At 41.9% G+C, this 27,906-nt stretch overlaps 3 protein-coding genes across 7 annotated transcripts; 1 reads left to right on the top strand and 2 right to left on the bottom strand.

The window, feature by feature from the left end:
* Positions 1 to 279: 279 nt before the first annotated feature.
* nfrkb (nuclear factor related to kappaB binding protein) lies at positions 280 to 13,715 on the top strand. Of its 5 annotated transcripts, none has more exons than XM_083633160.1 (26): positions 280 to 419; positions 674 to 845; positions 972 to 1,173; positions 1,456 to 1,583; positions 1,676 to 1,847; positions 2,148 to 2,252; positions 2,342 to 2,415; positions 2,504 to 2,588; positions 2,704 to 2,896; positions 3,032 to 3,143; positions 3,247 to 3,373; positions 3,460 to 3,537; positions 3,983 to 4,059; positions 4,144 to 4,190; positions 4,305 to 4,365; positions 4,660 to 4,834; positions 4,931 to 5,037; positions 5,372 to 5,495; positions 6,821 to 6,900; positions 8,152 to 8,348; positions 8,457 to 8,727; positions 9,759 to 10,466; positions 10,614 to 10,643; positions 10,795 to 10,901; positions 12,212 to 12,341; positions 13,002 to 13,715. In XM_083633160.1, exons 2-26 carry the CDS (start codon positions 720 to 722, stop codon positions 13,140 to 13,142), a joined length of 3,657 nt encoding a protein of 1,218 aa, XP_083489286.1. In that variant the 5' UTR covers positions 280 to 419; positions 674 to 719; the 3' UTR covers positions 13,143 to 13,715. The 5 variants fall into 5 exon arrangements, with proteins under 5 accessions (XP_083489286.1, XP_083489285.1, XP_083489284.1 ...); XM_083633159.1 differs by having other exon boundaries at positions 4,302 to 4,365; XM_083633158.1 differs by having other exon boundaries at positions 2,701 to 2,896.
* A 1,329-nt stretch (positions 13,716 to 15,044) lies between these two features.
* On the bottom strand, positions 15,045 to 25,706 carry tmem45b (transmembrane protein 45B). Its single transcript, XM_083655638.1, has 6 exons — positions 25,602 to 25,706; positions 23,519 to 23,720; positions 23,214 to 23,426; positions 22,147 to 22,331; positions 17,857 to 17,999; positions 15,045 to 15,268 (listed from the first exon to the last, which is right to left on the bottom strand). The coding sequence occupies exons 2-6, from the start codon at positions 23,706 to 23,708 to the stop codon at positions 15,157 to 15,159; spliced, it is 843 nt and encodes a 280-aa protein (XP_083511764.1). The 5' UTR covers positions 23,709 to 23,720; positions 25,602 to 25,706; the 3' UTR covers positions 15,045 to 15,156.
* Positions 25,707 to 26,429: 723 nt separating this feature from the next.
* gng8 (guanine nucleotide binding protein (G protein), gamma 8) lies at positions 26,430 to 26,958 on the bottom strand (the record flags this gene model as incomplete). The annotated part of the gene is made up of 2 exons (XM_083634046.1): positions 26,430 to 26,558; positions 26,875 to 26,958. 2 exons carry the CDS (start codon positions 26,956 to 26,958, stop codon positions 26,430 to 26,432), a joined length of 213 nt encoding a protein of 70 aa, XP_083490172.1.
* Positions 26,959 to 27,906: the final 948 nt, after the last annotated feature.

Here is a 27,906-nt window from a genome sequence, read left to right as displayed (position 1 = left end):
TGGCCAAAGCATTTGCACGATAATAGTGAAGTACGTTAAAGGAATTGGGATGGGATGTCATGTATAATTTTAGAGTGGTTCTGGCCTACAGTTTTATTACATAGTTTTATCTTTCATCATTCTGTTGTAGCGCCATGGCTATTCACTTCCTGTGGAGGGCAGCAAAAGGCCAGAGGTGCGTCTAGTCCGCCGCAACGCTCTAGTAGAAGAAGAAAACGGTACGTCGTTGAAACCATTCCTTCCTTCAATACACAATGCAGTTTCCGGTAAATATTGTTAGCTATATTTAATCAGTAGCGTTAGTTTTAATCTTTAGTCATGAAATGCATATTTTCCGAGAATTGTGCGCTTTTTGTCTTGGAATCTGAAGCTGTATCTAACGTGAGCTCTTTTGCTAGCTGTTAGCTCGCTAAGCAACGGTACGTAAAAGTTTGTAAAACGATTCGGGGCTGAACTGTTTACTACTGTAGCCTTTCTTAATATGTAGCGTTAAGCTAACGATCATGTTAATGTGAGCTTTTCAGCTTCTCTATCCATAAATTGAACTAGCCTATAACTCTGTAAGTTCAGTTGAATCACAGTAACGTTACGTTAGTTGACCGCAGTGACATTAGATTAGAATAAGAGCAGGTTTCATGTTACTTTGTAACGTAATGTGTAATCTGTGTGAAAGACTTTCGACCTCCGCAGGTTGGTGTAGTTAGAAGAGAAGGATCAGGATGGACGCCCTTACCCGCATGCTGACAGACCCTCTTGAGCCAAAGGAAGAACATGACGGGCAAATCACAGAGGAGTGCATGTTGGGGAACTGTCGCGTGAGCCTGCCGGAGGACCTGCTGGAGGATGTGAGTTAGGGGGGCACTCAGTGATGAAATGTTGCTGTTTCCTAATTTTTGTTTTGTTTATAAAAGCATGTTACACATATTACTGGTTATGCATTCATGCCTACTGTTTGCTTTTGCTACAAACAGCCTGAAATATTCTTCACTGTGATGAGTGAAAGCACCTGGACTGAGGTACTGTCAGATTCCCAGAGGCAGCACCTTCATCAGTTTTTGCCTCAATTTACTGACAACAATATTGCGGAGCAGAACAGCACTATCAGCGACCTATTCAACGACAAGAACTTCAGCTTTGGGAATCCCCTTCATCTAGCACAAAAACTGTTCAGAGGTACCTCCTACTTATCCCAAACATTCACCCACCAACACACGTGTACATGACTTACATTACATTATGTCATTTAGCAGACGCTTTTATCCAAAGTGACTTACAATAGCACATTTTGTCAACAGTGAAATCAACTGTGCAACAGTCTATGTCAGCTAAGACTTTTTTAAGGAATAAAGTAGCATCTGTAGAAAGTAGTTTTAAGGAGGAATATGAATAATTAGTTATACGGGGGGGGGGCATGAAGCATTTTCTGAACATGCCCCTTCATTATTTTCAACCCAGATGGCTACTTCAATCCTGAGGTGGTCAAGTACAGACAACTGTGCGCCAAGTCCCAGAGGAAGCGACAGTTGTACTCCCTTCAGCAGTATTACCACAGACTGTTGAAGCAGATCCTTGTCTCCAGGAAGGTACGGCAGATATACTTGACTGTTTTCATACATTTAAAAGTACAAGGCATTTGACCTCTTGCAGATGGTTTTGCTATTTCTTCATGTTGTAGGACTTGCTGGAGTTTGCAGTTCACAGTGGACTGGACATTCCACCGAAACGAAAGATGCTCTCTAAGAGTCATGTTGAGATGCAGGAACCGAGGGTGAGAAGGAGAATGGGCCGTATACTAAAGGAAGTCAAAATGGAGTGTGGTGACAGCAATGCGTCGTCTGATGAGGACGGTGAGTCTGTGTTTTCATCATTACCACTAATAAAAAATAATATACTTAATAGCACTTAAAAAGTGTTCTAAAAAGTAAAAGATTATACTGAATTAGCCATCTTAGCACAAACACTGTTAGTCTTGAGTTTAGACATTGGGTCAGTTTCTCAGGCTACACTCCATCTTAAGGTGATCAGTAAGATATTGTTAAGCTTACTGAACATATTATTGGAGATACAACAGAGCTGTAATGCATTGGTTTGGAGAAAGTCACATAGATTACTTTTAGTTACTGCTATTATTGTATATGTGTTTTCAGACTCATCCTCATGGCCGCCAGCCCTGCAGTCACCTTCCTCTCCGACGCCCACAGTCTCAGTCAGAGTTCTCCCCAGCCTCTCCACCCAGGACATGAAGACTACCGGTCAGTTCATGTCTGCATTATCCAGCTGTTACTGTAATGTGTGAGTTAAGTGAATGTAATCTTTAAAGACGTATTATATTCCTTCACAGAAAAAATAGAACTAGGAGAGCGGGACTTGAAAACCATGCTACAAAACCATAGGGAGAAGAGGAAGCGACAGCCAGTAAGTGGTGTTGGAGGAATAAAAAAACAGACATGCTTCTCAGAAATGTATTATTATATCACTGTATCATAATGATTCATTCATACAGGACCATCCAGACCTGATGACCTCTGATATCCACCTTGGAGACATGCTTTCAAGAGTAAATATTGGTCGGAAAGGCTCCACTATGAGTGAGTGAACGCAAAAAAACAAGAGTAAAATCTTAAGCTATATGTATGAATGTCTTGCTCTTCTTGATTTGAGACAAACCTTACAGATCTGTCTTTACTCTTCGCAATCCAGCAGTCTTCGATCTCGCTCTTCCTAAGAAGAAGACGAGAGAGGAGAGGAGAAAGAAGAAAATGCAGACCATTAAAGTGGAAGCTGAGGATCCCTGTGAAATTCTTGCGCCTTCAGAGACGCCGTCAGCTCCACCAGCAAACATCATCATGTCTCTGCCGGACACACCGTCCACTCCATTGGTCAACATCAAGGAGGAGTGAGTCTAGTCCTAGTGCCACGTTCCTTTGCCAATAATATTTACATTGATGTACAGATATTCACACATAACCCAACTTTTCTAGAGTTAACTCTGATGTTCCCAGACTAATGTCAAGAGTCACCGTTATTACAGGATAATGGAGGAGTCTCAGTGCAGCCCAGTCATGGTGGAGGAGATAGCTGTCAGTTTCTTCAACTTGTTGGAGAACATCTTGAGGGCAGAAAACCTTTCCAGTACCTCAATGGTATAAACTCATTAGACTTTCACATGATGTATGCCTATACAAAGAGTGGAGCAGAATAGTTCTGCCTGCAACTTATAATGTCTGAATTTTGCACTGTTCGCAGTTAGAGGAGAAAGTCCACATGTGGCAATCCTCTCCAGCCAGCTCCCTCAACTTGTGGTTCTCTTCTGCCTCCTGTTGGTCCGAACTGGTTGTTCCAGCCCTGCAGTTCCTTGCAGGAGAGGCTAAAGGTAAATAGTAGAAAACACTTGCATTGTAATCATCATGCTTTATTTTACACTTCATTTATTTTCCCCGCTTTCTGTCTATTGATCAGATGGTATGATGGCGCTCCCCAGTGGCTTCTCTCCATATGTGGAATTTGGTGAACAGTCCCAGCAGTGGAGGTGGATTGGTAAGAGCAGGGGTTCCCAACCCTTTTTGTGCCAAGGACCGGTGGATACATGGGGAAAAAAGTCACAGACCGGTTGTCAATTTGAATGGTTTTAGTTACATATATATTTACTCACCAGGTGGCGACAAAGGGTAAATAACAGCTTTTTGTGTTGTACTGTATGTAGCCTACAGTATTTATGTTTTTGTTTCAACTACAAACATAAATAAACGTCAACTTGAAACTATGTTTTAACTACCACACACAGCCTATAATATTATAGCCTATGTTTATTATTATTTTTTACCGGGCTCGCGGCCCGGTACCAAATGCGTTGCGTCCGCGGCCCGGTGGTTGGAGTCACTGAGTAAGAGCACCCAGATATTCAGACTGCTGAACGGTGCAACGTTTCATATCCAAACTGATTGAGATTAGAGATTAATGTCCATCATACTGTACATTGCAGGCCCCGCTCAGGACACAGAGAAGGATCTCAGTGCACTCTGTCAGCTGTGGATGGACTCCAAAGATTTTGTTGTCAAGGTCTTAAAAATACTATTTGCACTACAGTGTGTAGATACTGTTTTATTTGTGATCCATTTTAAAATGCTTTGCTGTCTTCCACAGATGGAAAATGAAGAGCTATCAGAGATGACTTCGCCTACACCTAGAGTGTAAGAGTTAAATGTATTCATCAAGCATGTTAAAGTCCTTTGAAGCAATATCAAGGGTGTCGTAGTTAACAGTACTCATATGTCTGTCATTATTACATTTCTCTAACCAAGCAGTTGGACTGACTATGTGGTACGGCCCAGCACTGGAGATGAGAGACATGTGTTTCAAATCCAGGTGAGTTTGTGGTGTGTTGGAGGTGCGCTTACATTTTATCCTGAGATTATCTGGTTTAAATTCTTTTGACATATTTTGTCTTCAACAGGAATTACACCTTCACCATTTAAAACTATTGTTGATTAGAGTTAAAAGGTGTGATGTTTTGGTTATTACGACTGAGACAACGGTGTTGAGTTACTGCCTAGTAATGACTTGTATACTATAATATTTATGATGTAGTTTAGGTAGCACCTCTGCTGCTGTTGTTTGAACATGAACTCTCTCCTCCAACATACCTTTTTTGACCATTAGGAGCAACAGCGCTATGACCAGCCACATAAAGCCTTCACGTTCCGGATGCACGGCTTTGAGTCTGTGGTGGGGCCTGTTAAAGGCGTGTTTGATAAGGAGATGTCTCTCAACAAAGCCAGGGAGCACACGCTGCTTCGCTCCGACCGTCCGGCCTACGTCACCATTCTCTCTCTGGGTTAGATGCTCTCTGTTTTAACCAGAATCTATTGTCAAGCTGTGGTTCTCTTTGATGCAGTTGAACCAAACATGCTACTTTCTCCCCTATCCTCAGTGCGGGATGCGGCGGCCAGGTTACCTAACGGAGAGGGAACCCGGGCAGAGATCTGTGAACTGCTAAAGGACTCACAGTTTCTAGCTCCAGATGTCACCAGTGCTCAGGTCAGATACTTTTTTATTTTTAGTAATTTATCTCAGAGTAACATGAGTTAAGGGTGCAGTGTGCAGGACACGTGGCTGTTACAGGAAGGTCTCTAACAGTACCGCTAGGGTGCCTGCATTAAAGAGGATTTTCGTAGTTATCACCATTACATGCAATTTGGTGGACACTTTCATCTACTGTAAAGCACCTTACAGGATTATGAGTGAATACATTTTTAGCATGAGTGGTCCTAGTGGAAACCTGTAACCCTGGAAGTGTTCATGTCATGCTCTACCTAGTGACATGTACAAAACCATGTTTCAGCAATTCATGTTTGCTGTCTGTTTCATTTAGGTGAACACGGTTGTGAGTGGGGCTCTGGACAGACTTCACTATGAGAAGGATCCTTGTGTGAAGTATGACATTGGCCGCAAGCTGTGGATCTACCTGCACCGCAGTCGCAGTCAGGAGGAGTTTGGTGAGCAGGAATATGATAACTATTATTTATTAGTCAATTAAATAATTATTTTGCATTATAAACCTGTTATATACACATTAAGTCAAATATTTACACATTTTAGGATTCAGGTGTCAACTTCAGAGGTTGTGTTGTTCAGTAGTGTAATGATCTTATTTGTTCTTTGTGAGCACAGATTCTGTATAGTCTCACAGCACATTTGTGGTGGTGACGCACGCTAATTATCACTTTATTTTAATGTGATGTGTCAGCTCTCTGGCTCGGAAGTTGATCAACCTCTTCTATGGAGCATAGAGTAACGCTACTGATTTGCTCGTTAAAGATACAAACAACATTGATGAAATTGCACCCTCATCAGTATTGTAGTGCCCTATTTATATGCTTGTTTGGTAAACATTGTGTTGGAGAGGGTGGTGTGGTGAAGTGCATCAGCCGCAGGCTGATCCAGGTGCGAGCAGGACAGCTATGGTGGAGCTGGATTGGAGACAGATAAATTGAAGTTGGCAAATCTAAAAAGATAATGTTATGTTCACTATCAGACTCTACAGAATCTGTAGATCAGCATCTACTAACTGAACCGAATCCCCACTTACAACTTAGAAACAGCATCAAATCAGTATTGGGTCAACATTCGCCCTTGGTGTAGTGGAGACCAAAGAAAATAATGTCAGAGAACTTTTTTATTTCTCCAGGCGAAGTGAAATTAAATGATTGATGAAGCACTGGAAAGCCCGAAAGCATGAAAACTACTATATATATATATATATATATATATATATATATATATATATATATATATATATATATAGCAGCACAACTTGTTGAAGCTTTGTATATATATATATATATATCAGCACAAATTGTTGAAGCTTTAAAGTTAGCTAGCTGAACTGTTGGCAACTGTTGCTGTAATTTGTAGCATATTACATCCATACTGCTAATGCAACAATGTGATTTACTATGAAATGACAGTATGGTCATAAAGAGATTTAGCTATTTATATCACCATACATAACATGAGTGCATCACAGCAGTCCTTTCTCCCATTCCGAGATGGTAGATATTATTTTTTTAAGAATTTTCACATCAATACAACTTTTACATATTTGTATTTATTAGATACTGCTCAATAAAGAATAGACTTGACTTGTAGAAAGAGAACTACCGTATATCATTAAGTGATCAAGTTTGACAGTGCTCAGGTGTAGAGGAGTGTAGTGTCTCACTTTGTCTGACTGATCAGAGTTTGACCACAGCGCTGCAGAAAATGTTTCTGTGGTCAAATTGCTAATTGGGTTCTTCTCATGGTTTCTCTTTCCCTCCAGAGAGGATTCACCAGGCTCATGCTGCTGCTGCCAAAGCAAGAAAAGCTCTACAGCAGAAACCTAAACCAGCATCTAAACCTGTGAGTGCCCTTCTGCTGTAGAAATAACAGGCACAGTTGCATATTTCTTAAAACAAGCACTGTCAGCATTTTGCGCCTTCATTGTCTGGAGTAAACCTTTGTATTTGTGCTTTTGTAGTGGAAATTCTTGTTGGACCACTTTCAAGTTCAAGTTGTTTACTACAGTCCGAGCATAGAAACATACCGGTCTGTTGTTTTTCTGTCCCACCACCACCATGCCTTGGTATGCGGAACATTATGTTGTCATGGTGATGCCTGTCTGTCTAACTTAAGAACAATACATGATAGAAATGTTATACTTACACCAAAGGTAACAGTATCAAAGAGAAAACACGCACATCCAAAACCAGGTTTGGCAGGTGCCGAGCTCAAAGGTGAACAAGTAGTAAAAAATGAATAAAAAGCTCGCACACTGCATGGGCTCCAGTTTCAGTGTTTTTTTTTATTTAAACACCCAAAAAGTGACGTTTCGACCATCAAAGCTCTTCATCAGACTGGTACTTACACCACAGGTACTTCCTATAGTGTAGGTCAGGGGTGGCCAAACTTTTTTGGTTGTGGGCCGCATACAGAAAAATCTAAGGAGTCGCGGGCCAAACAATATTAAGCACGGCAGTTTTTGTGGCAAACAAATTTGACCAGAAAAACCTTGTGCCATCAAAAATTTAATTTCTACCTAAATAAATATATGACACATAGTTTATTGATGTGCTCACCAGTTTATTGATGTGCTCACCTATTACAATGGGTATTTCTGTATGTTTTCAAATTTTCTTTTCCTGTGCCAACAGGTTAAGACAGAGATAATTTAACATAACATTAGTATTAAACATTCATTCAGTAATAAAAATGTTTAAAAATAAATAGTCCAGGTCAGGGTACTCAAGTATAACCCATTTTCAATGGTTTTAAATAGAAAAAACGAAATGGGGGAATCAGTTATTTTGTTTTTCCGTTTCTTTTTCTTTCTTTTTTTGTTTTTTTCCCCGTTTTCGTTTTAATTTTAAACTTGAAAACAGAAAACAGTTTTTAGCAATTTTTTTTGCTAAATAAATGGCGGGCGATTTAAAAACGGGCAGCAGGCCGCAGTTGGCCCGCGGGCCGTAGTTTGACCACCCTTGGTGTAGGTGATCCGATTGGATTTTGGAGCACCTTGCTGCAGAAATGTGCATACAAAATGATGGGATACTAGGCAGCTCTGCTTGAATGAGGGCTGCTGATTGGGACTCATGAGCCCTGTTTCTATTTTAGAAGTCTGGCAATAAAGATGGAGGCAGTAAAACCCCTGGATGTCTGGAGACAGGGCAGGATATAGGAGCCAATCCCATGTCACCCACCCCAACAACACCCACCCCGAGCACACCTGGAACCCCCAAATCACCCTTGGCCTCTACTGCCACACCACCAACTAAGACGGGAGTCCCTGATACAATCAAGAGCAGCCCAGGGTCAGTATAACACAAATTGGATGTATTGTTAGCATGGTACGATACATATTCCCATGTTTCATCTTTATAATTTGATGATGCCTCTACTCTGCCCCTTCCCTCTTCTAGTGTTCTCCTTGTATCGCCTCCCTCCATGCCCCAGCTGGGAACCATCTTGCCCAGCAGTCAAGTGGCTTCGGTTGCTTCACAGCCAGCCGGGTCTCAGCACACGGCTCGGATAGTGAGCCACCTGGCAGCTGGCTCCCTGCCGCAGGTCCGGCTGCTCTCTGCTCAGCCTGGTCTGAGTGCTGCAGCAGGAAGTCAGCAGGCCACACTGGTGCACCATACACCTCACCAGATCAGGGTGCCAGTCTCTGTGGCCACCAAGGGCATTTCACAGGTAAGCAAACCAGATGGCAGCTAAAGCCTAGGATAAAGATGTCTTTGTCTGTATACTGCAAATGTGTAATTCTGTGTTGAAATGATGATATATATATATATATATATATATATATATATATATATATATATATATATATATATATATATATACGTATATATAGGCAGTGGTGTCATTGCCTCTGAGGAGTCAGGCTGCTAGTAGTCCAGTCCAGGCGCCGAATACCCTGTCTGTCTCTGCTGTGACTGTGGCCAAACCTCACACTGGCTCCCCTGGCAGCCCAGCTAACAACCCTGCATCACCTGCTGTCCTGCAAGGCGTTGCCAGCTCCAGCATCAAACAGGTTCATCAGTTCAGTTTGATTGAGATTTGCATTTAGTCCGGTTAATTGCATGTAAAGCTTTTTTTTCTAAACGCATAGTGAAATATTCTCTCTAGCAGGCTGCAAGTTATTTATGGGACAATGGACTTTGCTCTCAGATATTAATAATATTATAAAGGTATTTTAATAAACACATTCCATGATGACACTGCTTGAACGTCTGATGCCAAATGTCAATGAATACTAATGGAACATAGACGATAAAACTACATACCTGCTGTCCCATGTCAGACTGTAGCTAGGCAGGTATTGGTCTACTGTACTATACCAACTACAGTATACCAATATAGCTGTGGAAATTAGCCTTTTTCTGGTTTTCAACAGAAACAGGTCTACAGAAGATGTTATGGATTTGAAAAGTTGTTATAGATGAAAATATTCTGCTTGGAAGGGGTTCCAGGTCTGCAAATCGTACAATGCCAAACAGGAGTTTTCTTCTGTTTAGCAAAACAAACAAATGCATGAAGATGAGGTTAGCTGTAGCCATACTGTACAGGTCACTGGTCAGGTATCTGATACATTGTTTTCTTGCTATATGTTACAATGATTCATTCGCTGCCATCTTTGACATGGAATTTTAAACTGAATTGCCAGATTTATGATTTCAAGACTCATCTTTTAATGCTTTGCTTTTTCTTTCTCTGTGAAGGTGTCCATAACAGGCCAGTTGGGAATGAAGACATCGGGAGGAGCAGGGATTCCAATAACCGCTACGAACCTGCGTATCCAGGGTAAAGATGTCCTCCGTCTGCCCCCGTCCTCCATCACTACAGATGCCAAAGGCCAGACGGTGCTGCGGATCACCCCGGACATGATGGCTACTCTGGCCAAGTCCCCAATAACAACTGTGAAACTCAGCCCTGACTTCCTGGGCACTGGCACCACAGGGAGCAAGAGCATATCAGCCACTCTCCACGTGACGCCGCCCCACCATTCGCCCTCCTCCACCTCCAGCACAAGCACCTGTATAGGGGAAGCCCTGAGCAGCAAAGCAGGCGCTGGCACCTCCTCCTTGCTGAAGGCTACAGGAGACACCGCCATACGTTTGATGCCTACGTTGGCCGTCACTGTGGCTGACCAGAAAACTAGGACTTTCTCCACTGTCACCTCCCCTGACTCTAAGAGCAGTGCCACCATTCGCATCATGCCGGGTCTCGGAGTTATTCCACAGAAACAGGGTCAGACCATCACAATGACCACTTGCAGTAAGCCACACACAGTCGCTAACACACTCACCATGGCTGCCAGTGTGGTGGGCGGAGCCAAGGGGATCACGGTGTCAGGCTCACCTCTGACCCTGGGAACAGCTACAGCCACTGTGCGGCAGGTCCCCGCTACAGTGGTTACGACACAAACGGTAAGAGAATATATTCACTCCTATGTGCACATTGTGCAGTTAACAGCATAGACTCTTGAAGTGTGCTTCTTAATATAAACAAAACTGCAGCAGAAATCTACCGACCTCAATATTTCTTTAGATTCTTTATTGATCCCTGCTCTATAGCTAACCCTGACCTCTGATCTCCGTGTGAAGGTGGGTAAGCAAAAGAGTTAGTATTACAAAAAATAACCAGAGGTTTTCATTTGCACTATTTTTGTACATTACCAGTGTAAAGTTTGGACACACATTGTACTATTCACTCTATTTCACTCAGGATCAATCCTCTGCTTTGATACCACTTTAGGGGAAGTTACCTGCACGGATCACAGTGCCTCTGTCTGTCCTCAACCAGCCACTGAAGAGCAAAAGTGTCATGACCACACCTATAATGAAGGGAAGCCTTAACACCAAGTGAGTTTCAGCATTTCAGCAGCAGCTTCCTCTCTTTTAGGCATTGAGGTGTCTCTTGCAAAGAGGCCATTTCTTTCTGACAAATAAACCCAAACAGAATGAATGAAGAATTTAACTTGAAAGATTCCCTCTCTCTCTAGATTTTTTTTAAATTGTGTTTATGGTCTGTAAGATGGGATTTGATGCACTTCCTGTTTTAAACCCCTCTGGTGCTGCCTAATAAAGACTATCTTTAATGCCATATTTATTTTTTATCTGTTGCCATTCTTTAAACCTGAGTAAGGCTATTGCTTGTTTTTAAAGATTAAAGCTTTATCATGTTCCTGACAGTCTCTTCCACAGCTGTGAGTTGGCCTGGTAGACCAGGGGTGGGCAACTGTTTTTCATGGGGGGCCACATGAGAAACCCAGATTGTTGCCGGGGGCCGAACAAATATTGTCACGCCGTAACCCATGGATGGGTAACTTTGATGATAGAGAGGGCCACAAAAAAATGTCCTCGCTACCAGTTTTTGCTGAGGGCTGAACGGCGCCAGCGCGAAACATTTTGGGCATTTGAAGCCAGGTTTAGAGGAATAACTAATTTTAAATTAACAGTTGTGATTATTGTTGTCTCACTGATTAATGTCATTATTCAGTCTTAACCACCAATATTTGATCCTTTTCTCACTCACTCCTATGTCACCACCCGCTCTCCCTGCAGGGCTTGAAATTAACTTTTTTGACCACCTGCCAATATGGCTGCTAGATTTTAAAGTTACCAGCCAATTCGAATTTCCACTAGCCGAAATGTTTTTCTTGAAATAAACCAGAATATGAGTGGGTTACTTTAAGCTTAAGTATCAGTAAGTGGCCCGGGATTCTCAAAGCCTGTGTTGAGGGTCACACAAGAACAAAAATGCACTCTTGAAGCTAAATAAATCCAAAACCAACAAGTTAATTATTTAAATTTCTACTTCAATGTAGAACAGTCATTTCTTACACATGAGATTACTTTTAGCCTTTTAGTCATAAATATTATTGAAATATATTCCATATTCCAGACTGAAATGCTATAACAGAAGAGTATTGGCCAGAATGACATGAACATTTGGACACTTATTCAGCGGGTATCTTGCATGTTGCATTCAGGTGCACTGTAAAAAAAAAAAAAATTTTTTTTTTTTTTTTTTTTTTTTTTTTGCAAATTCCATCGCGGGCCACACAGGGGGCGCCCGCGGGCCGCATACGGCCCGCGGGCCGTATGTTGCCCATGTATGTGGTAGACTAACATCTTGCTCTTCTCCTCCCCTCTCTCTCTTCTCTGAGCAGTATCAGCAGTCTGGGTAGGAACATCATCCTGACCACCATGCCTGCCAAGCTGATCGCAGGAAACAAGCCAGTCAGCTTTGTCACAGCACAACAGCTACAGCAGCTGCAGCAGCAAGGACAGGCCACACAGGTCCGCTTGTTCTGCATGCTCGTCGTGTAGGATGGCTACTTGAAAATAACATTCATGGCAGATTTCCGGTTTTAAATACTAGTAGGGAACTCAGGGTTTTGCAATGGGCAATGGTACCTAATTTCCCAGACTCAATGAATTGTGATGTCAGCAATAAGGAAATACTGTATATTCATTTCGCGATTAGCTTAAATTACCATGCATAACTGCATGTGTGTTCAGTGAAAAAGCTGAGAATAAGCCAACAAAGTCTACAAAAATCTCAGTATTTGACAGCTTTAATTAAGTCTGAACTTGTGAATATTTGCAAGTAATCAAGTCATCCCTAACAATCATTCTCATATGATGAGACCACAGCGTTACTCATACACCGCTTTTTATACCCTTTCCTCTCAAGTGAAGCAAGCACAGAAGATCTCACTGCTAGTTAAATTGTTCTCTTTCTTGGGCAATTGGGCTCACCTGGTATCACGCGTACCACGGATGCTCAGTCTTTCGCACTGCTGATGCGGGTTCGAATCCGACCCGAGGTCCTTTGCTGCATGTCATCCCCTCTCTCTCCCTAACTTTCCTGTCTGCCTACTGTCCTATCTAAATAAAGGCGAAAATGCTCAAAAAAAAAAAAAAATTCTCTGTCTTGTTCCCTCATCCTTTCTGCAGGTTCGCATCCAGACAGTTCCAGCCCAGCAGCTCCAGCAGCACATGGCAACAGGCTCTCCTAAATCTGTTTCCACTGTCGTCGTCACAACAGCGCCTTCACCCAAATGCACACCTGACCCCCCACCTGCACCTCATCAGTGATATTGTCTCATCAGCCAGCAATGAAACATAGTTCCAATGCACAATATGTGTGCCCATGTTTTCCTTCCTTTGTCAGTTATTCAAGTGTCTTTGTCCTCAAGCTGTCTATGTTTGGGGTCATTTGACATGTCTTGGTTCTTGCAAAACAAAGGCCATGTAATAACATTGTTAGTCAAAAATATTATGTTACAATGTCTGTAGTTGTTTTTTGTTGGCTGTAAAACTTGGTGTTTAGTATTTATTGTCATTCCCATTGGCAGACTTTGATTTACAGTGCTGCTGGTTCATCTTCTGTCGGAGTGTTGATCTCTGCAAAGCTCCCGGTAACGTGACTTGAAAATGAGAATTTATTTCATTATGCAGTTGATTCTCTTAATTATATTTGAATCTCCGCCATACTTGTGTGTTTGCTTCATCTCCTAAATTTCGCTATTGTATCACTTTGAACCAAAATGTAATGGAAGGCTATGATGAATATTGTTGATTACAGAATGCCAGAACTAGACACATACAGTAGCCAACAGGCTGGGTTGTTACCATGAAAATGATAATAAACAGGCTTTGTCTCTATGGGCAAAGAGACCAATTGTGCTACTGTTGTTTTGCTAACTTTTAGTGAGATAATCACCATCTCTTAAGATTTTCTTTCATCTTATGATTACAATTGTAATACTCTACTAACAATTCATGGTCCTATACTAATGGGACATTCTGATTGCCACTTCTTTATATCTTGACATGAATAATCAAGGATACGGTGTGTACTATTCTATCTGATGTATGAATGTTGTAATTTGTTGATTTTTGTCTTAGTACTTTATTTTTCTCTTACCATATGTTTGATTATTTTGTTCATAGCAATCATCACTCATTCCCATTACACCGGCTGGCACATATAGGGCAGCAACAAAATCCCTCCACCTCTGGCTGGCTGGCCTTCTCCCCAGCTTTGCTGGTGGTGTAGCTCTCTCAATGGTCCTGTGCCATGTTATTTTGGGCCTCCCTCTCTTTCGTTTACCCTTTGTTTCCATTCTGAGCACGTCCAATCTACGTCCCCCGGCATCTCTGTCATTCTGAGAAGGTTGTTGTTGGAGATGATGTTTGGCCAGAAGATATGTAGGATTTTTCATAGGCATGATGTATGGAAGGTAGATCATTTATGGATGTCCTGTTCTGTTTTCTAGAATTCTGCTCTGTAGAGTAGTAGTGTTGACAATACATAGCTTTGGTATATTCGTGTCAATTGATTTTTGAGCTGTATTTGTTAGATTTCTAGATTGTTTTAGTTTTATGAATGTTGTGCAGTACATGCTTTATCCTGTTGTGCATGTCTTACATACCCCATCGTGGCAAATGGTGCTTCCCAGGTAGGTATGTGAAGTTATGGTGCTTTTCTATGATCTCTTAATTTATTTGTATTGCTTTTGTTGTATTGATGGGCATAACTTTGGTGTTAGTGTCAAGGAGTTTGGTTTTAGTATCAAAACTACTATAACTAGATAGATAGAACTAGAGGGATCATGTCTATGTTCCCCGGGTTCTATATTCCCCGTTTTTCACTAACCTCTCCCAGCCCCCACGCCAAACCTAACCTCCCCCAGAGCCTAACCCAAAACCTAACCTCTCCCACCCCCACGCCTAAACCTAAGGTCGGCATTGCGGGTGGTCGGCATAGCGGGTGGACACCAATTGGGAAAAACGGGGAACATAGGACCCGGGGAACATAGGGATGACCCCGAACTAGATAACTTTGGTTTTGTTACAGTTGATCACCAGCCCAACTTATCCCATAGCACTGGAGTCTCGCTGTTTTTCCCTAAGTGGTGCAGTGTATCTGTATGTCACATAGTAATCAGTACAGGTGACAATATCATATAATTTTAACATTTTATCAGTGTTTTATTGATTTTTAAATATAATCTAAAGTACAATGTGCAAAACAGCAAACAGTCTTAAAAAAGGATTTCATGTCGACATAGAAATGAAATTTAAGTAAAATCAAGAAGTCATGCATTTATTCTTCATCCGATCCTTCAAGTAGAGCTTTTTCAGAGCTTGAAGTGGAGGATGTATTTCTCATTCCAATCTCAATGTCCCTTCCTCTCCCTGAGCATCGTTTCACTGCCCTGTTGAACAGGAAAGAACAAAACACTTTAAGCGACATTACACATTAATGCCTGATTTCCTATGAAATTGAGCTGAAGTATTACAGAAAAACATGTTCCCTTCAATGTGGAAGATGTGTCCTGAAGAGGGATGACAGACTAACACTGAAAATGTTAAGACATTTTTCAGTTTGTGGGCAGTGGTGGCCTAGAGCAGTGATTCCCAACCAGGGGTACGTGTACCCCTAGGGGTACTTGAGCAGCTTGCAGGGGGTACTTGGAAAGATTGGGGATTACAATTTACTTCCAAAATGCACCGCAACTAGTTCCCCCCAGCAAGTGTCAACTGTTACACTATTATGTTACTGAAATGGCTCAAAAACGTCCAGTTGCTATCGCTCCAGATTCAGGTTTAGGCCGGCCTGGTGACAAAAGGAAAAAAGAGGCCAAGCCCATTTTGTATGGATTGACTTGTATGTAATCATCAACACGTATAAGTGAGGGGGTACTATTGGCATGGAAAAACAGCTCAAGGGGTACATAAGACAAAAAAGGTTGGGAACCACTGGCCTAGAGGTTAGAGAAGCGAGCTTGTGACCTGAAGGTCGTCTGTTCAATCCCCGGGACTGGCAGGATAAATCTGGGAGGTAAAGTGAAAAAGCAGCACTTGCCCCTCCCTCATTACTACCACTGAGGTGCCCTTAGCCCCAACCGCTCCAGTGTAAGCTGCTCAGTGGATAGCAAATCAGACTGATTGTACTGGTCAGCTTCCAGGTGTGAATGTGTGTGAATATGAACAGGGTGCTCCTGAAAAAGAGAGCATTGCTCTCGGCAGACTCCCCTGTATTGTTTCCTGTACTTTCTATAATTATAAAAAGTTTCTGATATTCTTTGGGAAATTGTCTTCTTGCTTGCTCTCCACAGGGGGAGCAGCGCCCCTGCAGCTGGTTGGGATTCAGTGTCTCGCTCAAGGACACTGCAGGGGCTGAAACTGGGGCCTTCAAATTGAAGGTCAGTTCCCACACTTGCTACATCATCTTCCTGTTATCATTAATTTAAAATGCACTTTAACCAGCTCTAGGAGAGTGCCAGTTCATGGAGATATGGCTCTTAATCCAACATTCAATTTAGATAGATTAGTTTAGATATATGTCAATTTGAGATACTCTAGAAGGGCTAGTTATACACTTAATAAAAATTAATTCAACTGTTTCTTTTACTGGTAGCATGAGGAAAGACAAATTGCTATTTATTTGTCCCATGCAGGCTTCTCAGAGTGAACAAAGTAGTTTATTTTTATTTAAAAAATAAATACATAAAATATCTGAAGACCCACCAACACAGGTGATACCCTAGTACTGTAAGTGCATGCTGTGTGAACATTTAAGATCAGACTAAAACACAAGCAATCAAGGTGTTCTCCAATTTAGTTTCCCCTCAGTTTAATTAACTGCAAAATGCAAAAGAGAGCTGTCAATTAATGTGACCCACTTTTGTGTATTTTACAGTGAAGAATCATTTGAATCCTCATACTGTAATTAGAATGTGAAGTGTGTGAGTGAGCAGAATTGTGTTCGGCCCCAGCTATGCCATTTTACGTGCGACCACGCTGAATCTTTCAGGAAATGTAAAGAGCACCCCTGCGGGTTACCTAATGGAGCCGGATGTTTGAATTAGGTAATTGATTGATTGATCGATTGTTTTAGTCATTGTGCACTTTTGACAGTGCCCAGCCCACATGGGCTTACAAGACATACAAAATACAAAATATACAATACAACATAGGCCAATTATGGCAGACTAAATGGACAAAAATGGCTAATTAGTGGCCAAATTGCTTCAACACAGGTTCAGCTCCATGGAGAGCTCTAGAGTGTAGCAGCACACAGGTGAGCGCAGTTTGAATCAGCCAGTGAACTCTGGAGCAGCACACAGGTGAGCTTAGTTGTAATCAGCCAGTGAAGTGCACTAACCCCCTCTGGGAGAGAGAGGAGAGGCTGCATGCCAACTCTCTGTGAGGCCTGACTAAATGGCCAATCACACGGAGACGGCTATTCCGCTAGTAAATGTAGAGTGGAGTCACTTTCTATTGCAGGTTAATGGAAACCAGTTCACATCAACTTGCAGTTCTCTCTTGTGTAGATACCATGAAACTTGATGAAAGATGATACCACATAGTAACATAAATTACAATTTAATTGTGTACCTAAACTTTATTACCATCTAATATAAATTGAGCACATTACGTGATAAAAGTCCTTACGGGTAGCATTACTGTTTCAAATTGCATTTAATTTCATTGTGTTAACGTGATTACCGTGTTACCGCTTTGAAAAACATGGTAAATGCTGGCCATCATAAACCAAAGTTATCAGGCTCGCAGAAGCAGGTGCGCAGCCTCGGTGAAATGATTTCAGTGAGTGTATCAGTACTTTTCGGGTCTGAGTTTTCAATATAAAACTTGGTGAAATGATTTCAGAGAGTCTATCAGTACTTTTTGAACATTTCCAGCACATTTTAACAATACCACGTGACGTTACTATGTTACATTCAATAATTGTGATCATTTTAGTTAGAAACGTTGTAAAGTTTAAGGATAGGATACTTACAACCAAACTGTAGAAGAGGTGATGCAAACTATAAGCAGGGCTGCAGCTAAATGCCAGCAGAAGCACATTGTGACAAACATGATGTTGTCATGCAATGTCAAATCCCACTGTGGTCCTCTTAAAGGGTAGAGTACAACTCCAATCTGAAAGAGCCAATAGCCACATTAGCTTTGGTGTCATGCACATTGAACATTCATGCTCTAAGTTCTCTTTCATGCCTGACAAAAGGTTACTCTTGAAGTGTTACAAAAATGTAATGGAGGTCATGTGTCCAGAATCTAATGGAAAGATCAACAAGTTCTGTACAGTGTATCAGATCTCTTTCATAGGTGGCCATTCATCTTTCAGAATTGTGGAGCTTGAGAAACTGAACATAACAGTATATGAACCAACTCTCTGAAGTAAAAAGCCAGCAAATTATAAACTTGATTTTGTACTTATTTTAAATTTCTATGGAATGTCTAACTTTAACAACTTAAACTGAATTGATGCTTAAACAAAACAATACTGTCATATATGTATGAGAAATATTACTTGTGTTCTTGCCTCCTTATACACATACGCACGTATTAATCTTCGCCCTTAAAATGTTGTAATCTGGTTTGTTTATCAATGCTGTGTTGTAACAAGGTCTTGAGATATACGGGTGGTTAGCCTACTAGTAGTGACTTAAAGTTCACCTGTTCAAATATATATGAACAAGGATGAAAAATCTGCGCACTAAAATGTAATAAGTAAGAGATTGAATTGCCATGCCCTGGAGCAAGGTTCATAACCCTATACTGCCCCGGTGGAGCTGCCTGGGTGCCTACAGTACAACAAGGCAGCTTCCAGGTGTGCACGTGTGTAATTCATGAAGATGAGCTGAGCAGTGCTGAAAAAGAGCATGTGTGCTCCAGGCCCGTAGCTACCATTGAGGACACCGAGGTCATGACCTCGGTATTTTCCACACACAATTTTTTTTTTTTTTTTTTTTTTTTAGAAAAATAGCCCCGGTCGCCAGATCTATTCCTCTGTCATTGATGTTTTAATGCGACAGTTGATCGGAAATGCAACAATTTGCTTCCTCTCTGTGTGCTATAGAAGGAAGAGAGATAACTCACAACATTCAGATTTTGCATTGAGGCTAGATTGGGGCTAGACTTTGGGGACAGTTCTATTGAAGTGAATGGGTAAGTAACTCCCCTGTAAAGTGGTTTGTGTAGATGGGCCATTGTATTTAATTGAGCAGTATTCTGCCATGTGACCTGTATGCAGAATATAAATTATATTATATGGGGAGACATTTATTTTTTGTATAATTTTAAAGCAACAGCACAGTAAAGAGGATATTAATCTAACATGATGTCTGTAGTTCTTTATAGATCTAGCCTCTTAATTTTGCTCTCAAAGTGCACCAGATTGAAGCATTTTACTTTAAAATGGACAGAATTTTCTATCCAGCCCCCCCTGGGCCCCCCACGCCGCGCTAAAATGACCTCTGTATTTCTCAAACCCTGGCTACGGGCCTGGTGTGCTCACTGCTCAGTAAATCCAAAACCATATCTATCTCAGAGCATTTATCAGACCTTTCAGTGGAGTGTAGGGTGAAATTCAGTGGTGCATGTCTAACACCAGAAACTGAGAACAATGTCAGCGATTGCTACTGCTGCATGTACTCAACACTCATTGTTTGGACAAGTGTGCAGTAGTGGATTTGTACAACTTTGTGTGTTTAATAAAGGAACATGCCAACATTTTGGGAGATTCGCCTATGAGCCACGGCACGGTGGCTCAGTGGTTAGCGCTGTTGCTTCACAGCAAGAAGGTCCCGGGTTGGAACCCCCGGTCCGTCCCAGGTCCTTTCTGTGTGGAGTTTGCATGTTCTCCCTGTGTTTGTGTGGGTTTCCTCCCACCATCAAAGACATGTATGTTAGGGTTAATACTCCTGTCAGTGCCGCTGACCAAGGCACTGGCAAAAGAACTGGAGTTGGTCCCCGGGCGCTGCACTGCGGCTGCCCACTGCTCCTAGTTCTAGGAAGGTTCCTAGTAGAGGATGGGTCAAATACAGAGGATGAATTTCCCCATGGGGATAAATAAAGGATAACTTAACTTAACTATTTGTTCCTACGTATCTTCCCGATAGTAAGATGAGTAGATGCCTTTCTTTTCTCTGTGTGTGCAGTAGAAAAATCACACCCAGGTGAGAAGTAAGCGGTGCAGACTATCAGTGTCTGCCACTGATGACATAGTATATGACATCACTTATGGTGTCACAATGTCTATGACATCACTGATAATATCACAATGTTTATTACATCAGTGGAGAAGAAGAAGAAGAAGACATCAGTGCAACATCATCAGTGGGTATCACATCATCAGTCACCACTGGCCCACTTGATGATTGTGGGACATGACATCAGTCACATCACTCGATGATTGTGGGACATGACATTATCACTCACATCGCTCGATGATTGTGGGACATGACATTATCACTCACATCGCTCGATGATTGTGGGACATGACATTATCAGTCACATCGCTCGATGATTGTGGGACATGACATTATCACTCACATCACTCGATGATTGTGAGACATTATCAGTCACATCGCTTGATGATTGTGGGACATGACATTATCACTCACATCACTCGATGATTGTGGGACATGACATTATCAGTCACATCGCTTGATGATTGTGGGACATGACATTATCACTCACATCGCTTGATGATTGTGGGACATGACATTATCACTCACATCGCTCGATGATTGTGGGACATGACATTATCACTCACATCGCTCGATGATTGTGGGACATGACATTATCACTCACATCACTCAATGATTGTGAGACATTATCAGTCACATCGCTTGATGATTGTGGGACATGACATTATCAGTCACATCACTCGATGATTGTGGGACATGACATTATCACTCACATCGCTCGATGATTGTGGGACATGACATTATCACTCACATCGCTCGATGATTGTGGGACATGACATTATCACTCACATCACTCAATGATTGTGAGACATTATCAGTCACATCGCTTGATGATTGTGGGACATGACATTATCAGTCACATCGCTTGATGATTGTGGGACATGACATTATCAGTCACATCACTCGATGATTGTGGGACATGACATTATCAGTCACATCACTCGATGATTGTGGGACATGACATTATCACTCACATCGCTCGATGATTGTGGGACATGACATTATCAGTCACATCACTCGATGATTGTGGGACATGACATTATCAGTCACATCGCTTGATGATTGTGGGACATGACATTATCAGTCACATCACTCGATGATTGTGGGACATGACATTATCAGTCACATCACTCGATGATTGTGGGACATGACATTATCACTCACATCACTTGATGATTGTGGGACATGACATTATCAGTCACATCGCTTGATGATTGTGGGACATGACATTATCACTCACATCGCTTGATGATTGTGGGACATGACATTATCAGTCACATCACTCGATGATTGTGGGACATGACATTATCAGTCACATCACTCGATGATTGTGGGACATGACATCAGTCACATCACTCGATGATTGTGGGACATGACATCAGTCACATCACTCGATGATTGTGCAGCATGACATCATCAGTCGGGGGCATTTGCCCATAAGACAGACAGACAGACAGTCCATGCCAGCATGGACGGATGGACAGCCCCACCAATCGACGATTGTGGGGCTGGGCCCCACAGGACAGGCGGTCCGTGCCATAATGGACGGACGGACGGACAGACACACAAAGTCAGTTATAGAAGCGGCTGCCCCGCTTAAAAATATGCTCCCCTCTTCTGTGAGCACCTGCCTACAGTGAAGATTTTGGCTAAAAACAGGGTGTAAATTATGTCTTTTCAAGTCAACTTGGCATCTCAGTGCTTGTGAAGACTTGGATTACGCCAGGTGAGCAGTATGGAAGCTTTTTTTTTTTTTTACATTTTGCTCATGTTAACAGGTGTAGGCTAGCCAGTACCATTGATTACCATTCATTGTGCTAAGCTAACTAGCATTCAGTATTTTCCTACTATACGTACACTACGTATAAGAACTATCAGGAAGATGGCATATAGGCGAATCTGGCAAAATGTTGGCATGTTCCTTTAACAGACTAATACAGTGTACAAGATATTGCACGTCAAATCAGAAATCTCAGATAGATCAATAAATATTCGAGGCCGTATCTACAGTGTCCCGGCGATCAGATTTTAAACACCATGCATGTGTGACCATTCACAAGTCATGTTGCTCTCACCTGGTAGAACCAGGAGCCCTGCAGGATGAACATGCATGCCCTGAACAGCTCCAGAATGATGTGGTCTCTCAGGAACACCTCCAGCATGGTGCTGGCCGACCCAGTAAACACAGCCACGAGCAGCAGGGAGTGGATATGAGCATCCAGCGGGGGGCGATTGTGCACATGGTAATAGAAGAGAAACCCTGGGTGATAGAGGGGAGTCAGATACAAAATTTAGTTCAAGTACAGATGTCAGAGGAGTCTTCATGATTATATATATAGTGGCTGGGACCGTTTTCTTGTGACCCATGGAGACTGATCATGCCAGTTTTCATGCTTGTATCACCAACTAAACAATTACATCACTTAACTGCTCCACTAAGGTGGTGGCCATCTTCGCTGGCCCGGCCACTAATTAGGCTTCTTTCTTCTTCTGTGGGGTTTATGGCAGTTGGCATCCTTTATGTTGCATTACCGCCTCCTTCCGGATTTATCCATCCACTGTTTCCCTACATTCTGTAAAAGCCGATTGGTTCCTCCCTCTCTCCAACTCTTCCGCCATCAATAGGTAGGATGTTGTCTTCTTCTTCTTCTTTGGTGTTTTATGGCAGTTGGCATTCTTTATGTTGCATTGCCGCCTCCTTCTGGATTTATCCATCCACCACACAGACTCTTCATAGGATGTTGTCACTTTAGCAATTCTGATGTCATCAGTGAGTGATGTCATCAGTGATGTCACTCAAGCAATTGTGGTCATCAATGGCATCATCATTGGGAAGCAGGGAAGAGGGATGCTGATGTCACAATCGCTCTGTGAGTGTGAAGGCCTAAAAATTTATTGCTCTAGTGCCCCCCCATGGGTGGATCTTTTTTCACTTTTTTTGCACCAGATTCATTCCAGACCCCTGAAAAGTGTTTTGGCAAATTTTGGAAGCGATTAGAGCAACAGTGCGCCAACTCCTTTACGGATGTCAGGGCATCACGGCCAGGGGGAGGGGCAACGGAGGACATGGCCTCCATGTAATTCCCACCATGTCAGACTCCCCAGGAATCTAGCTTCCTATGTTGATGCTTTGATACTTTACCTTCCACAAAGAGGGCCAAGGAGAGAGCAAGGCGGTCAAGTCCAGTTGGCACTGATTTGGTTGCGGTAGTGACAACACACGCAACACCAGAGATCCCAAAGAACAGGTACATGGTGCCGTGCTGCCAGTTCATCAGCTTGACCCAGGAATGGTTCGGCTTGTCATAGAGGCGAGCGTGGGGCCCATCCACCACAAACTGCTCTACCATAATACCTGCAGAGTATGAGACAAGTGACTCAGATAAGACTGGAGCGGGTTTTGAGAGGTTCAATAAATTATGCAGATGTGCTGGGAGGACAACTGACCGACAAATGCAGCAAAGATTGTGAATCCTCCCTCAACGTAGTCCATTTTGTTAAAGAAAGGGGGCATTTTCTGTCTCGTTTTAGGTTGGCTCTTCCTCCAGTAGTGTCGGAGAGTGTGTTTCACCGATAGCCACAAACCATACAGCAGGAAAAAGGTGCCAGGAATGGCATGTCCTCCAAAGTTGGCCATCTTTTAGTAGGCCTGAAAACATAAGAGATACAGTATATTATAATGTTTCGCTAAGAAAGTTGAATCAGTAACACTTCAGTCAGGAACACTTTGGTCACAGAATAAAACCATATTTATGGCAACAAATGGTAGTTACCGTATGTTTGGAGTTTATGGCTCTGCTCTGACGTTGTCGTGTGATCTGATCTCATGTGTGATCTGATCTAATGATCTGTTGTCGTGTGATCTAATCTCATGATCTGTTGTGTGATCTGATCTCGTGTGATCTGATCTCATGATCTCGCGCGAATCCAGCCGCCTTGCAAGGTTAGCTGCTGCATCCATAACATCCACATTTTTAGTCAGAAAGACTTTCATAGTGGGCGTCCGTGTTACGTCCGGCTTGGTCGGGCGTCCATACAGGCACAATTCTGCGGGAGGGAAGCCGGTTTGAGGGTATTTGTCCTGGTCGCTGCACTAGCGGCCTGTTCAGAGGGAAGGGAACTGGTTGGAATAGCATGATCCTCCCACGTGCTACATCGTACCGGTGAGGCTCCAGCTGTCAGCGGCTGGCTACTGCTCATGTCTCAGAGGAAGCATGGTGCTAGTCTCGGCTCTCCCCAGATCGGCAGAGGGTGGAGCAGCGACTGGGGCAGCAGGGGGAATAATTGGCGAAGTACAATTGGGGAGAAAATGGGATAAAATCCCCCCCAAAAAAGGAAAAAATACTTTCATAAATTAATTTGGTCTACACTCAACATAAATTTGAGGTTTGAGTACAGACTAATAAGAAAAGCAGTTCCTTGAAGTTCCATAACTCATGAGATAGGCAATAGGCATACATTTAAATGCAAAAGGACTAGAGCGAGGATCTGACAATGAGATATCAAAAGTCAGGTGACGTTTGGGGGTTGGTGACAAGTTATTAGAAAGAAAAAGTTTGACTTTAATTAAGAACCGAAAATGTGGAAGCTTGAGCAATGTGACTGATTGGTTTTCTCAAATAAAGCTGGAAGTCTTGGCTTCAGTGAAATGTAGTGAGTTTAAGGCCAAAACTAAGTTTCATATTATATGATGGGTCTCACTGTAAACCATGAGATGTGAAGTTAGAGTAGTCAGAGGACGAGAGGAGTAGGCCCTTTCATACCTGCTCATTTGTCTTGCAAATTTGAAATTCAAATCAAACCAAACAGTGCGGTTTGGTGAACAGAGATATTGCTCCCCAAGAACAAAACATTTTGCATTTCAGTGAAACAACAAAATATTACTGGTTGAAAAAACAAAAACACAGGGTCTTCAACATTATGTAAAGGCTATTGTCTTATTTTCATATATGTCCATGTCTGAATTCATGTTACAGGTAGACCAAGGTTTGTACTTAACTAGTACTTAATAATAAAATGAGAAAAGACAATATAATGTTGATTCACTGGATTAATACATCATTTAAAAACCTGCTTCCCATGTTTCCTTCTGTTGTCCATAGTGTCAATGGGCATTTGGCGCAGGTGTGTTTACCTAAAGGAGTGTTGTCAGACAAGTTTTTCTCGATTGGCCACGTTTGACTTGTCTTGATTACCCCTTTGACTCTTCCTTTTACCCTATATGCATGAACTGTTTGGAGGTACAGGCCAATCATTATATTCTATTACTGTAGCTGCTAGCAAAGCTGCTACTTTATCTTTCTGAGAAACCAATTTGAAGCAAAAGTGTATAGTTATTTTATAAACTTAGACTTTACTATTGTTCATACAAAATAATTGCTGATACAACAATTTAACAATAGACTAGTTGTTATGCCATTCCTATGTTTCTGCTCAGGCAAACTGTTGTAGAAGAGAATAAATTGTCTTTCCTGTCACTAAAAAGCCACACTCTAAAACAGATGATTATACTGTAATAGAATATGCATACCTTGTTTGCTGCTACTACTTCCCAAACAGTCTAAGTATTGTTGTTGGAAATCTGAGTTCTGCTGCTGGCTGTGAAGTGAGTGAGAGGGCTGTGGTCTGTGTAAACTGTGCACACCTGCTGTCTACCTGCAGTCGCACTGAGATCATCATGTACTGTAGCTCCACCCATGATTTGCATTGCTTTGTGTGACTAAGGACCATCCTCCGGGGAACTAATTTAGACACAAAAAGAGCTATTCTTCTTGTAAGCATGCATGGTAATATCGAAGTAATAGTGATTTTTCTTTGTAACCTTGAGTGTAGAATCATTTTCTCATGATTCTGTGAAAGGTATTGAGCTTGTGGAAATTATATTTATAATAGCCTACATCAATCCATGTTTAAAGTAAATCCACAATTCATTTAGCCTTTAATTGTAATATCTTATGACATCTAAGATGTTACTGCAGGTTATGAAGAGACAGCAGAGAGCTGTCATGGAGCACAAATGATATTCGAGAGGGTACTTGGGTTTATTTGAGTTAATATATAAGCTCAGAGTCGGGCTGTGTGCTCAGGGAGAGGCAGCTGTCTATTGGCCTATTTAAATGAACTTTGCACCCATTTTAAAGAAGTGTTTATTGAAGTCATTACCATGTTCAGTTGGTAATCATGCTTCAGGTAAAGTCAGTTCTCAAACAGCTACATTCATGTATTGGAGTGGTTTACAAAAAATGACAAACTGAATGTAAAAAAGAATGTAGAGGTTATCTTAGTGGCTTTATCATTAAAGCTGGCATTGAATTCTCACATAAAATAACTAGAAATGCTACGTTTTTCTTGTGGGGGGTTATAGTATTACACAGAATAATTTCTTTTCTCGAAATGGGTTCTCAGTGGATGGCATCGGAGTCACCAGGGGGTCCTCTTTGGCATGAGCTTCACAGTAGGTCATCAAATCAGCTGCTGCTTCTGATACCTGTGCAAAGGTAGGTAGGTGTGTGTGTGTGTGTGTGTGTGTGTGTGTGTGTGTGTGTGTGTGTGTGTGTGTGTGTGTGTGTGTGTGTGTGTGCATGCGCGTGTGTGCGTGTGAGAGGTTGTCAAAGAGTGGAGAGAGGGAGAATAATACAGGGGGGAATAGTATTTCAAGTTTAGCTATTTCCTTATTAAATTCAACATTGATAAACTGTTAGCGTATAATAACAAATACATTTTCACATACAGTACATTGGGCATATGCAATACCTGCAGATTGTTTAATTATCAAGCTGTACTTCCATGATATGCTGACTTACCATCATCCTTTCGATGTTGACCTCCAGTTTCAATTGTTCTACCGTCATTCGAGCATCCGCAATCTTGGCCATGTTGTTGGACATCCTGCCCCTTTCCTCCAAAAGTCAGTCAACCTGCATCAAAATCATGAAATAATATAGAAAGCATATTTTTCTTCATCAACAAAGAACAAAATGATAGAAATGTCGAACAATACAAATATGATTAGGCTATTATCATAATACTCTAACACAGTGAGAGCCATTGCAGGTATCCATTGCCGTGGTAGGAATCTGTTTCAATTAGCTTGTTATTTCTGCTCCCTGGGTCTCAGCTGGAAGTGGCACAGGGAGGGTCTCAGAGGGGAGGGGCAGGCGGGAGCAGCGCTTCCCCTGAGGGAGCATCTGCTAGAGTGGAGAACGTAAATATACCTATCGCCTATTTGTCACTGTTACGCTTTGCTTTATCTTACAAATGACTGCCTTTTCCTCCTCGAAACATTCGAAAACATGTTCGATTGCTTCCTGAAACAGTATAGCACATTGATCATGCATTGCAGGTGGATGAAACGTAGAACAGAGTTGCAATGGCATTTCTAACTGTCCTGTCTGCATGTCTCCTTTGTTGCTTAATTATTGGCACTGACTGTTTCAAGGCTGTTTTATGGTAAGACAAGTGTCTTGACAGTATCTTAAGACAAAAATGCTGTGTAAAAAAAAAAAAAAAAAGACAAGTATGGGTCTTAAGACACTGTTGACAGACAATAACCATAAAACAGCCTTTAGGGTCATCTCACATCGTTGACCCCTTTAGAGGGCAGTAAATTAGAAGCATCAGCAGCCAGCAATAAATTGTCTGTGACTAATGCAATTGGGATTAGTTGATACTATCAATTTTCTCTACATACAATATATCTAATTCAAACTTCACTTGTAGAAAAAAAATGCTGTCAATATCAGAGGATGTGTTCTGATATCTGATAAGGTTCTTTGCATGCATCTATCTGAATGATTCACAGCATCAGATTGATATAAATTGCATATTTTATGAAG

This window comes from Poromitra crassiceps, assembly GCF_964638095.1.
Source record: "Poromitra crassiceps genome assembly, chromosome: 1".
Taxonomy (NCBI): Eukaryota; Metazoa; Chordata; class Actinopteri; order Beryciformes; family Melamphaidae; genus Poromitra; species Poromitra crassiceps.
Note: the sequence above shows the minus strand (reverse complement) of the source record. Positions and strands in the feature narration are given on the sequence as shown.